General features: G+C 40.5%; 3 protein-coding genes across 3 annotated transcripts; 1 reads left to right on the forward strand and 2 right to left on the reverse strand.

The window, feature by feature from the left end:
• Window positions 1-860: 860 nt before the first annotated feature.
• creld2 (CRELD disulfide isomerase 2) lies at window positions 861-5,208 on the reverse strand. Its single transcript, XM_023402038.2, has 10 exons — window positions 4,836-5,208; window positions 4,555-4,637; window positions 4,076-4,186; window positions 3,763-3,854; window positions 3,444-3,620; window positions 3,227-3,325; window positions 2,330-2,413; window positions 2,039-2,134; window positions 1,478-1,618; window positions 861-1,242 (listed from the first exon to the last, which is right to left on the reverse strand). The coding sequence occupies exons 1-10, from the start codon at window positions 4,977-4,979 to the stop codon at window positions 1,184-1,186; spliced, it is 1,086 nt and encodes a 361-aa protein (XP_023257806.1). The 5' UTR covers window positions 4,980-5,208; the 3' UTR covers window positions 861-1,183.
• Window positions 5,209-5,487: 279 nt separating this feature from the next.
• alg12 (ALG12 alpha-1,6-mannosyltransferase) lies at window positions 5,488-9,649 on the forward strand. The gene is made up of 9 exons (XM_087172887.1): window positions 5,488-5,670; window positions 6,511-6,643; window positions 6,765-6,938; window positions 7,046-7,240; window positions 7,333-7,435; window positions 7,790-8,014; window positions 8,291-8,460; window positions 8,724-8,799; window positions 8,906-9,649. Exons 1-9 carry the CDS (start codon window positions 5,512-5,514, stop codon window positions 9,153-9,155), a joined length of 1,485 nt encoding a protein of 494 aa, XP_087029013.1. The 5' UTR covers window positions 5,488-5,511; the 3' UTR covers window positions 9,156-9,649.
• A 9-nt stretch (window positions 9,650-9,658) lies between these two features.
• zbed4 (zinc finger, BED-type containing 4) lies at window positions 9,659-12,313 on the reverse strand. Its single transcript, XM_023402053.2, has one exon. It carries the CDS (start codon window positions 12,204-12,206, stop codon window positions 10,479-10,481), a length of 1,728 nt encoding a protein of 575 aa, XP_023257821.2. The 5' UTR covers window positions 12,207-12,313; the 3' UTR covers window positions 9,659-10,478.
• Window positions 12,314-12,319: the final 6 nt, after the last annotated feature.

Consider the following 12,319-nt stretch of genomic DNA (forward strand, 5'->3'; position numbering starts at 1 on the left):
GATGGCCATTGCAAAGTTAGCGTCAAGTCAGAAACACCAGGTGACTCTATAGTGGTCATGGTAACCAGTCACTCAGCATCAGCTCACTTTGTTTGATGTGTTATTTGGGAGACATTATTTTCCCATCCTCCCTGATAAAGCCTGTCAATATAGTGGAGTTAACATCCAGGGGTGAAAAGTGGAGAGGTGTGTGTGTGTGTTGGTGAGAGGGTGGGCCTGTGGTATGATTGCATCTCCGCTGCCTCACTACCAGCTCAGACAGGTCTCAACTGGATGTTCCCTCCGCCTTAATGGGCCTGTCGAGTCAAAACAGCTGACATCATCCCGCAGGAAGCTGGGAAGACTTTTTCCAAGGTGAGACCAGGGTTAGAAAAATATTCTTTGATCCAAGCGGGACCAGAAGAGATCTTACCAAAAATGCTGCTTATTCGCAAAAGATTGATTTGGTGAAGTTCAGGTGACACAGTAAAACCGTAGATTAATGTGTGTGGCTATAAAATCACGAATATAAACATGTAGATATGAAGATGTATAATATACAGCATGAGTCCCCCTGGTAAAACACTCAGATCTGGTCATGCATCACAAATGACTAAGGGAAGGGAGGAAGCCCTGAGTAAAAACAGTGAGACACTTGTCTTTCATCAATTTAAATAAGGCACATCTGTACACAGAAGTGAGCCTCTACATTTCATATGATTAGACTGCCACCGTGTGGTCAACTATGATTGCTGCAACTACACAACCTGTGCTCTAACCTCCACCTGCTAATGTAATCCACTGCACTACATTTGCTCCTGTAGAATAAACAGCACACATTGTAGAAGAAGGTATACACAGCCTGTTGGCATGGATTTACCTTAAATTTAACATAATTCACCTTTATTGAAACACCTTTGATTTTTAAAACCATAGAACAACTAAAGACAACAAGTGGTAGTTTGCGTACACCAGAGAAAAGCAACAATGACCAGCATACTGAGCATAAAATGTCTCTCTTTTTTGTCCTTTAATCCATGACCCACTGCTGGAAAACACTGTCTTGGCAGCTTTTGTTGGTTCTAAGTGCAGCTGGTACATTAAGTGCATGTAGTCGGCAATTTTTTAAAAAAACGAGCAGCTTCAGATGTGGCAGATTTCAACAGTTCTTCCTGATTCGCTCCTCATGATCCCAGTTTTGACATCAAAGTTCCCCGTGTGGACTTGTGGTCGTCTCGGTTGCTTCTGACTCTTCTGCATGTTCTGATGAAAATTTAAGCATGTGTAAATCATAAGTAATTATATATTGAAACTAATATACTGAATTTTTATTGATAATATCTTAGGGGCACAATATACAATGTGTTGTCAATTAATTCCATATGCTGTTATGTCAAAATGTAGTAGCTAACAAAAACCTTCATTTCACCTCTGAAAAGCTTTCAGAAAGAGTAAGGCAGAAACTGTGTGAAACTAGTCCTTAAACACTAATCCTCACCTGGCTGCATCATTTGGACACACTCGTCCTCCTGCTCCTCATAGCCACTTGAACAGATGCACACGTAGCTGCCTTTATTGTTGATACACTCCTGGTGCTCCTTTGTACACACCGACTCTGACTGGGAACACTCATCGATATCTTGGAAAACATAAAACATTACACTGATGAGCCAACCAGACTAAATTTTGTTCATGTGATACAGGTTGAAACTCAAAGATGCAACAGAATTTAAAAAAGATAAGTCTGTAGTCTATCCTTTGCCAAAACCTACAGAGCCCAGCTGTAACTACTAAACCCTTTTTTTTTTTAACCTTTCTTTTCCACTTATTTTTTTATTTATACATTTGTGATCTGTTTTATAGATCTCCATCCTTAATAAGATTCAATGAACATGGGGCTGAAGGTCAATAAGCAAAATATAGAATAATGCCACTCTTATCTTTAACGTCTTTAATATTTATTCTATAATGTTTTCTAAATGAATCATAAATTCTTCTAGAATTGATCAACAGTATAGAGAAGTGGAACCTTCCAAATAGTGGATTATTTCTATCATACCTGTGCAGGTGCCCTCTGCATCCTGGTACCCGCTGGCACAAGCCTGGCACTTATCAGGACCAGCTCCAGTACAGCCAGAGCAAACTTTGTCACAAGCTGTGAAGGACAAACACACACAAAAGAAACCCTTTCTAAAATATATCACAGATAAATATCACAGAGAAATCTTTCAGTGAAGTGAAACTAAATGACTTTCCCGATTTCTGAAATATGGCACATTTTATACAGTTCATAGCCCCGATAGACAAAGGTCACATCCCAAAAATAAAAAGATACTGTGAGTCCTCTTACCCTTGCAGGAGTAGGAGCCTTCTGTGTTAACACAGTATTGATCATCTTTACATGGAGAAGAGTCAGTGGAGCACTCATTCACATCTGCAACACATGAGATAGATTGCAGTGAGATGAACTCTGTCCAGAGTGTGATCTACTATGTGAATGATGTGATTAACTGATGTCTGTTTGGCAAATACAGCTGCAGGTTAGAGTATATTCATCACACATGCAATCTGCATAAATACATATACTTACAGCTTTTTTTCTGTGTAAGGATAAATGCTTTTCTGTGCAGACATTTTTCTGGCTTCAGTTTAATACATATTCAGCAATGAAACACATTTTTCTACACACGTCCACACAAATGACAAAAAACTAAAAAAATATCTTATCATTTAGTCTGCCAGTAACTTTCTAAATTAGTCTATTACCAATTTAGTCAATAAAATGTTAGGAAATAGTAGGAAAAGGAGACTTCTTCAAATGTCGTATTTTGTCAAACCAACTGTACAAAACTCAAAAGATATTCAATTTACGATGTTATAATCCAAAGAAAAACAGCAAATTCTCACAATTTCAAAGCTGGAACTTGGGAAATATTTGGCATTTCTACTTGAAAAATTACTTATATGATTAATCGATTATCGAAATGGTTGCAGATATATTTTCTGGCAATTGACTAATTGAATAATAGATCATTATTTTGGCTCTAAAAGTATAAAATATGAAAATTAAGTAAGTTTTCTGACTATTAAAGTGTTCAAGTGCAATAAAACTGTTTTATTATCAAAGACAGCTGTCATTCTAAGCATAATCATGCAGCTCTGGCTTTACCCACATATTAGAACTGTTGTTACTTTCTCCTAGATGCTCATAAATGACCACATGTAGAATTATTATTGGTACTCTTACCGACACAAGTTTCCTGCTCATCCTCCTCCCAGCCTTCCTTGCACTCATCACAGTCCTGATTGGTTGCTCCAGTGCAGGTCTTGCATGAAGCGTGGCATTCTGTATGAGGAAGTGAAGCCTGAATTCAGAATCACCACAGATTTCTCTACACATTTGTGTATGAATGTTGGCGACATGTCAGTGGCGCAGCAGCATTTCACTTGTTTCCGTGTTGTACCTGTGCAAAGGGAGAAGGTGTCGTTCCTCACTTCGTTGAAGTAGCCGTCGATGCAGTCCAGGCAGGACTCCCCTTCATAACCATGGTTACAGCTGCACTTTCCGTTCCCTCCACGAGTCCCGTCGCCATCACACATTCCATTTCCCTGACAGGGTCTCTCAGAGCTGCCCACACAGGCTTAAAAAGATAATCAGAAAGACATAAGCAACACAAAAATATCCACTTAAATAACCACTTTTAACATTGTGGCTACTTCAAGAGGTTAGTGGTCTTAGTTGTTTATAATGCTGGTATCATTTTGTGTTGTGTTTCTCCTTACCATTGCAGTCAGGTCCAAACGTTCCCTTCGGACAGCACACTTTGATTGTTTCAATGCAGAACCACTTATGCAGGTCAGGATGTTTTGTTTTTCTGCGATGCAACAGGAAAAAAAGGTTTACCACATTTTACTGAAAACAAATGTTTGTACATCAATAACTCTGCAGGTGACACCTCAGCTTGCCTAATCATGCTGGAAGGGCATCAATCTGTCTTTGTGTTAAAACCCTAACAGTTTAAATCCATCCCACTTGCCAGTGACTGACCGTGCTGACATTGAAACTTTGACAATATTTGCATTAACCAACACCCACCTCTTGAACCACCAGGTCTCAAAGTGCTCTTCGTGCTCTTCGACCATGCGATTGCACTCAAAGCTGCTGCTCTCACATAGCCCCTCCACAATCTCCATCAGACGAATCTCACTGTAAAAAAAGCAAAAACAGGATTGGACAAGCAGGACAGACACTGAGCAACAAATAGGACAAAGCAATAGCAGGGAATTACAAGGGAAGTGGTCCCTACACTCCTGTGATATAAAAAGAAAAAGGAAACATAGAAGATTACGTGTGTGTGTGTACGTGTGAGAATGGCTTTGAGTTTGAAAGTTTGCATAAGTCATCAGCCACTTGTCATTCAAATGCATGTGGCTTATGTAAAACTTTGATAAACTTCATGTGCAAACTGCAACAGCCTGCTGCTCTGGTGTAAAACAAACACAGCTCTAATGACATGTGCCGGTGGCAGGGTGACCTGCAGTTTGAACAGGACTGGACAGGATGCGCTGTCTCACCTCGTCTCATATTTAGACAGTTTCCTCTCCTCCCAGGCTGTGTTGCCTCCACCGAAGTTCTGCTTTGCTGTTCTGTCAAAGCCCTAAAACACAAAAACAAAGTTGTTTTTCTACAGAAAGAAAACATGGGAGGGACTGGAATAAGTTAAAGACATTTCGGGCATTTGGCACCATCTAAAGTAGCAGGGTACCTTCAATATTTTGGGGTAACACGTATATTCATATCAGTAAAAAGAAAAACAACAAAAAGAAGCCCACAAACAACACAAATGTTCTCACACCTTGCTGAAGTTATCCGTGATTTGCTGGCAGGTGGTACAGGCGCTTTTTAAATCCCTCTTGGCGTCGGTGACTTGAAAAAGTAAGACAAGAGTTACACAAGACAAAAGCCGCAGTAGCCGCAGCTCTGGACCGGTGGACAGCATCTCATCCAATCACTTCAGACCCACTTTCATATCACAACACACGCTTCAGCCACTTGCAGGCAAGCTTCTCACTAATACTAAAGTCTTGCACGGTCCGGACACATCTAAATGAGCTATTGTTAACATTAAATATAAGTTAGCGTTGTCTATGCAAAGCACAAGAAAGTAGTATTTACATGCTGGTTGTGGGGGAAAAAAACGGTACGGTTCTAGTTTTCCGCGTCAGCTTCTCGGTCGAATTGTGGCTTGCGCTGAATGGCTCTCCCTGCCTGTCAATCAAATTTGAAACCAATCACAAGCCGCCACGCGCGGGACAAAAAGATCCTTCCGCACGAGGAAAATTAAGAAAACCTAGTTGTAGCATTAAAAATATATTTGTTTTTTCTTTAGGGTGAAGAATTTGGTTGGATTTATTAACCATACCTTTATATCGTTACTACAAAAATTGTTTTTATATTTTTAGCGATATGAAAACATGTCGTGACGATCACTTCCTGTGGTGACCGGAAGTGAAAACAGTCTTTCAGCTGTCATGGCTGAAAAGAGGAATGTTTTTGGGCTGCCACTGCTCTTCTTATTAATTTCTGTGGCTCTTTTGCATTTATTCATTTGTCCTTTTACTAAGGTTGAGGAAAGCTTTAACTTACAGGCAGCCCACGACATTTTGTATCACAGACTTGACTTTGACAAGGTAAGCAGGTGTTACAGATTCAGGTAATAGATGTGCTAACAAGCTAACTGTGCACAGCATCAGTGAATTAAATCATTTTTTAATACATTACACAAACCATACAGACAACACTTACGTTAACACAGTTACTGCTTACATATATTTTTCTGAGTTGTAGAGGAGGGAAGTGCTTGAATATTAAAAAGCATAATTGTGCAAATTGAAGCCAAAAGTCTTTGGTAAATTCATACCTAATACAAAAATGAATAAGATTACAAAATAAGTATGAGGAAGTATGTACTGTTTGAGAAGTAAAAGTTGAATTTGTGCTGATAAATAATAACCATACTGCTTTCAAAAGATGTGTGCTTTATCATCAGCAAATTAGCAAACGGATTGATTCCATGATCAAAATAAAAATTGGAGTGAAATTTATTTGTATTGCCCCAAGTCATACATTTAAGTGGTTTTACAGAACCATTATTATTTAATTCATATATGATACTACATACTGCTGTACCAACTGTTATGTATCGTACATGTTCTCTAAAACAGATATTTATCATAATTTTCTACACAATACCATAAGAATTAAGAAAATAATTGACATCTCGTCCCAGGGTCCATTTAGTAACTCTTTTGGAGCTTTTGATCATGTCACATAACATGCACTTCATCAGCAGGTGGAGTTTACCCATTTGCCTGGACAAAAAGCTGAAGTCTACATTTCTGGTTGAATTCCACCTCTTGCTTAACATCATGTGATATTTAAAAACTGAATTGAAAATATATATTACTGTATGATATTCTGGCTGCATTAGTGTTGTTGAGCTCCAATAAAAAGCTTGTGCTGTCTTTCAGTATGACCATCATGATTTTCCTGGCGTGGTGCCACGGTCTTTCCTTGGCCCCCTTTTTCTCTCCATACTCTCCTCCCCTGTTGTGTTTCTGTCCTCACTGCTGGATGCACCGAAATTTTACACACAGCTGATAGGTAAATCACGAACATCTCACTAATTGTCATTTTTAAAGTAATTGATACTCTATGTTACAATAAATGTTACTTCTTGGGTTTTAAACTGTTTAAATGTGTTCTTTTGATGTGTTTTGTGCAGTCCGAGCATCTCTGGGAGTTTGTGTTGTCGGTGCGCTATGGCACATGCAGAGAGAGGTGAGGAGGCAGTTTGGCTCTACAGTTGCAGGGCTCTTCTGTCTGACCTGTGCTTCACAGTTTCACCTAATGTTCTACAGCACCAGGACACTCCCAAATGTATTTGCACTACCAATAGGTAAGATGCACCGGTAATAATAATCTCAAATCTCAAACTTTTATTTTTCCGTTTTCCTGAATTAGTGAGTAAATCTACAAGTGATGACAGTAAATTTCTCTTCCCAGTTCTTTTAGCATTCACATCTTGGATGGCTCAGAAATACGGCCGTTTCATCAGCCTTTCAGCTTTAGTCATCATTGTGTTCCGGTCAGAGCTCTGCATTTTCATGGGTCTCATGTTGCTGATGTCACTGCTGAGCAGGAAGCTGGGATTGCTGCAACTGCTTTACTATGCTGTTCCAGCTGGGATCTTGTCACTGGGTGAGTGGTGAATGTACAGTATATAAATAATACATTGCCTAAATAGAACATGTGCATGTGCAGCTTTTTTAGATTCCTTTTGTCTTTTGCAGCTCTGACAGTAGCTGTTGACACCTTCTTTTGGAGAGAGTTTCTGTGGCCTGAAGGTCAGGTTTTGTGGTACAACACTATTCTCAACAAAAGCTCCAACTGGGGAATATCCTTTCATTTACTCCTGTACATTTCCTTGTTTAGGTAGAAGGGTACTCAGAGAGCGCAGACCTCTGCAAAGGGCAATATCAAACAGCATACACCAGACGTCACAGAACAAAATTCATAGTAAATGATATGGATCTGCCCCAAAATTGAATGGGCTTTTCCCTGACCCATGTCCCATCCCTCCACCGAATTCCTGCTGAAGAATAAACAGACACGGGTGAAAAAACATAACCCTGTTGGCAGAAGCAACTATCTGAAGCCTAGCTATCACTTCTACTTTTACTTTTTGTTTAATTTATCGTCAGGGATAATCTCCACCCCCACAGTTTTCCTTGACTCCTCTCCCCAGTAAACCTCCCCCTTTCTCTGGTACTTTTACTCTGCGGTTCCCCGTGCCGTGGGCTGCACGCTGCTCTTTGTCCCCCTTGGTCTTCTTGACAGGCGGATGAGGCTGCTGCTGCTGCCCACAGTGGGCTTCATCCTCATCTACTCGCTGCTGCCCCACAAGGAGCTGCGCTTCATCATCTACACTTTCCCCGTGCTCAGTTTGGTGGCTGCCCGAGGCTGTTCTTTCATGTAAGTCAAAACATAAAACCCCAGTGTTTACAGTAAAACACATTAACCAGTCACTTCTCTCACTTCACAACAAATATGTTGTTTAGAATACAAAATAATAAACACAACTTGCACAACACTCTTGCTCTTGAAGTGGATACTGAGCGGCTATTTATAGGCGTTAATACCAGTGCAAAGCTTAGAGAGACATTTACTGTGAGCAGTGTCACATTCTAACCATTTGAGAGTGTAACTGCTCTTGTTCCTCATTTCTTGTTTTCTTCCTGTGTGCTTTAGTTTGTGCAACTACCAGAAATCCTGGATGTATAAACTGGGCTCTGCGGTTGTGGTTGGCCAGCTGTTGATCAACACATCATACTCTAGTATTTGTCTTTATGTTTCCCACCACAACTACCCAGGGGGACTCGGGATGCAGGAACTACACAGGCGGCTGCCAGCCACCACAGGTCGGCACCACTTTTAACTAATTTGTATTTGCAGGAAGTTTGAAATCTGAGGCATAATTATCAGAGTATACGATCTTGGTGATACCTCTTAGATTACTTTTCAGTTTTATTCAGCTTATTAATTTGCACAAGGTCTAAGACAAACAATACTGTGTAGGAGAAAATGAAGAATTCTGCCTTTTTTTTTTTAACCTGATTTGAGTAATTATTCAAAATACTGTATAATCACTGCCATTAAAAACATTGTTACACTGTTCTTTTAGATGTTTTTGTTCATATTGACACTTACGCTGCTGAAACTGGAGTATCACGCTTCTTAGAGCAAAACAGAAACTGGAGGTCAGTGTATATTGTATTATTTTGAACTAAAGTCTGTCAAATTTAATGTGTCCAACAGTGACATTTAAGGTTGTGTAATGTTTTAACTTACTTTTTCTTTTAACAGATATGACAAACGGGAGGACATGAGCCCCACAAATCCTGAAGTCAAAATGTATTCACACATGCTAATGGAGGCTAATGTTACCAAAATACAGCTACTCAAGGACACTCACCAGCCTCTGGCCTTTATAGAGGGTTACAGCAGCATTGCCTTCAACATGTTTCACTTCCCTCCTGTCAGTGTGCGACTGGAGAGAAAAACTGTGCTGATGGAGAGAAAGACTGAAGCCTCTCCTCAAAAAGAGCGACTGTAATGGGAATGTGTTGGATTAAGGAATTAAATTCTTATTGTGACCAAAAATGTGACCAAAGGTGAAGCTGGAAACACCAGTGTTCTCACAGGTTATAATGGTATAGATGGGAGTGTTAAGGGTATTTCTCCAGGTGTGAAAAACAAATCTATCATCCGTCACGTTTCACCACAGATGAACAGCCAACATGTGCTACCGCAGCATGTAAACATGTTGTATTTAAACAATAATACCTTCATTCATCTTTGCTGATGTGTAAAATGTTAAACCAGTTCAAAAGTTTTTCTATTCTACTGTTAATACAGGTATTGGAGTTGTAATGCTCATGAAAAAAAACCAAACATTTTCTTTCACATAAAACTATGTTATCTTCTTAAACCTCTGAAAACAGCTCTGTATTCTTTACTTCGGAATGTGATTTGTACGTTATGTATATTTTTTAGATGAATAAAGCTGAATGTGAACAGGGGGCAAAACATTTGAAACAAAAACAAGAACCTCTGCAATATTGCATAAGGAAAACCTTTATTTACAAATGACCACAAAATTTACATGGTTCCAGTCTCAATGCTCAAACATTTATCAAATTAGGTTCAGAAGTCATTTAATATAAAAATGTACAGTACATTGTTTTACTCAATAATAAACCCATAATTTAATCCCCTGGACATAAACTTAAATTGTGCTTAAGAGACAAATTGTATATTCCAAACAAACTCCTTACTCTGAAAATACAGCAATATTATACATGATCTTATTAAAAACATTTCAGCAAGTAAAAAAAAAAATCTATTTCTAAATGACAGTACCATGAGCCACGAATTCACAATGAAAATTAAATAACATTAACTTAAAACATCTTTCAGTCACAGCATTTATTTTTGGGCAATGTTTTCATTCAGAAAACAACTCTGCATCTATCTTTTAATCCATAAGAATCAAAAAGCATCCTGACGTGATCTGCGCAATTTAACAAAATATGTACAGCATTTTTGACCTGAAGTAGTTTTGGATAAGGCACAAGGAGAGAGTAGACACAGAAAACAGAAACATCGATTTACAAGCAAACACATTATCACCAACCCCTACAGCTAGAAAAACCCTCCCTCCCTGATACACTTCTGACTGAGACTTATCATCACAACAGCTCCAAAGTGTTTTAACAGTAGTACACAGAATACAATAAAACCTCAATCTGGCCTTTGCATTGAGACTCAATCAGTGTATAAATTGATATTTTACAATTTGCCCAACAGAAACCCCCCATTTCACAGCTATGCAACTTGGTCCTTGATAAAGGGTTTTCAGAGTAATGCTCAATATTTATCAGTACTGAAAATAAATCAAAGGGAGGTTGACCTTGAGGAACAGCAGACCCTCCATGTTTTCCAGTAAAGGTCTGGGCTGATTTAGCGCACAGTTGACACTAGCTGTGCTGAAGAGTGTCTCTGCTGGGATGATGCTGGGAGGGCAGCCCACATACCGGGCAGCTACTTTGGCAAGATCAGGCCACAGGAACTTTTTCAGGTTCCAATAGTCGAGGGGGTCACAGCTTTGATCAAGTATGTCTTCCTCGAGGTACTCCAGCACTGCCAGCTCTGAGGACTTTGGCTTCTCCTCTTGTTTTATCTTTTGCCTGATGTCAGCCATTAGGGACCAGAGGTTGTCCTTGTTTGAGTGGGAGGTGTTGGGTGATGCGGGGGCCTCGTTGCAGCCGTTGGGCAGCGGAGACTTAACTGCAACTGAGGTAGAAGAGGACAAGTCCAGCTCCCGGATTAGATCTTGTTTACATTGCTCAGCTTCTTCCTCTGTGAACAAAGACGTCTTGTATCGTGGGTCCAGCATGGTTGCCCACGTGTATCGTGGGTCATGCAGAGTTGCTGACATCCTGCTCACCATGGCTTCCTTTAGGGACTTGAGCATGTTGTCTATGCCCACGGTCTCATCAAACAGCAGGTCTATCTTTCTGTTGAGGATGTGAATGAGTGGTATCACTTGTCCCAGAGTGGCAGTGCGGTTGCTCATCTCCCTGCAGGCGACTTCGAAAGGTTTCAGTGCATTGCAGACCGACAGCATCACCTCCCACTGATCGCAGCTGATCATTTCCCTGAAATTGCACTCGATCGACATCTCGTCGATGGCTTTCTTCTGCTCCACCAGCCGCTCCAACATGAAAAAGGAGGTCCTCCATTTAGAAGGAACATCCTGAATCAGTTGGTTTTCTGGCAGCTGGTGGACCCTCTGGAGTTCAGCCAGTTTCTCCTTGGCCTTTGCTGAGCGGTGCACACGTTCACAGATCTTTCGTGCAATACTCAGAAGGTTCTGAACCATTCTCTGGCTCTTTATGGCTTCGCTAACGATGAGGTCTATAGTGTGTCCAAAACACTGCATGGAGACATGGCCATGTTCCTCCAAGGTGTTTCTGATGGTATTGTTATCAGTTACAGTGAAACCCTTTTTCAGCCCTGATGAGGTGATCCAAGAATCCCACAGATACTCAAGCTGCTTTGGGATGTCATGCATATCGTGATCACAGTCTATTTGTGAGACACTTAGAAGAGCGGAGCAGTGAAAGTCCTGACCTTGAGGTCTGACACTTGACTCGTACGTCGCCCAGTGGGCAGTAAGGGTAAGGTATTCCCTTGTCTGGCTACTGACCCAAATACTTGTTGTGAAGTGGACGACACCACCTTCAGCCTCTTTCAGGTGGGTCAGCACAACATCCTTCACCCTTTCGTACATATCTGGTATGGCAGTGCTGGTAAAGTAAGAAGAAGGTGGTAGAGAATACTGAGGCTGGAGGTACTCTAGCAGTCTGTTCAGTCCAGCATTCTCCACCATCGCTGATGGCTGAAGATCCAATGCGAGCATTTCTGCGATAAGTTTGGTGATTTTTTTGGCAACCGGGTGTTGTTCATCAAACCTCTCATGGTTCTGTTCCGTTGCATAAACAGAAGTGTCCATGAGCTCTTGTTTAACATGAATTTCAGCAGACGGCACATCACCTGAGATAGTATTGTTACTTTCAAGAACGTGTCCATGAAACCTCTGCATGTGCCTGAAAAGGCAGCTTGTGCCGAGGTTTGTAGTCTTTTTGCCTCTGCTAATTGTGCGGCTACAGTGCAAACAAACCACCTTTGTGGGGTCAGCAGGTGAAATGGAGAAAT

The sequence above is a fragment of the Seriola lalandi genome, unplaced genomic scaffold, assembly GCF_002814215.2.
Source record: "Seriola lalandi dorsalis isolate HSWRI2012SDOR001 ecotype SW California unplaced genomic scaffold, Sedor1 jcf7180002053896, whole genome shotgun sequence".
NCBI classification, from domain to species: domain Eukaryota; kingdom Metazoa; phylum Chordata; class Actinopteri; order Carangiformes; family Carangidae; genus Seriola; species Seriola lalandi.

What these genes read in the sequence shown, in the direction of transcription:
- creld2 (XM_023402038.2), bottom strand. Translation starts at nt 4,979, where the DNA reads ATGCTGTCCACCGGTCCAGAGCTGCGGCTACTGCGGCTTTTGTCTTGT. An exon ending in GTTTGGACCTGACTGCAATG is followed by an intron (nt 3,621 to 3,762) that starts GTAAGGAGAAAC and finishes TATCTTTTTAAG; the next exon opens with CCTGTGTGGGCAGCTCTGAG. An exon ending in TGAGCAGGAAACTTGTGTCG is followed by an intron (nt 2,414 to 3,226) that starts GTAAGAGTACCA and finishes CATGTGTTGCAG; the next exon opens with ATGTGAATGAGTGCTCCACT.
- alg12 (XM_087172887.1), top strand. Translation starts at nt 5,512, where the DNA reads ATGGCTGAAAAGAGGAATGTTTTTGGGCTGCCACTGCTCTTCTTATTA. An exon ending in AGCTGGGATCTTGTCACTGG is followed by an intron (nt 7,241 to 7,332) that starts GTGAGTGGTGAA and finishes TGTCTTTTGCAG; the next exon opens with CTCTGACAGTAGCTGTTGAC. An exon ending in GAGCAAAACAGAAACTGGAG is followed by an intron (nt 8,800 to 8,905) that starts GTCAGTGTATAT and finishes TTCTTTTAACAG; the next exon opens with ATATGACAAACGGGAGGACA.
- zbed4 (XM_023402053.2), bottom strand. Translation starts at nt 12,206, where the DNA reads ATGCAGAGGTTTCATGGACACGTTCTTGAAAGTAACAATACTATCTCA.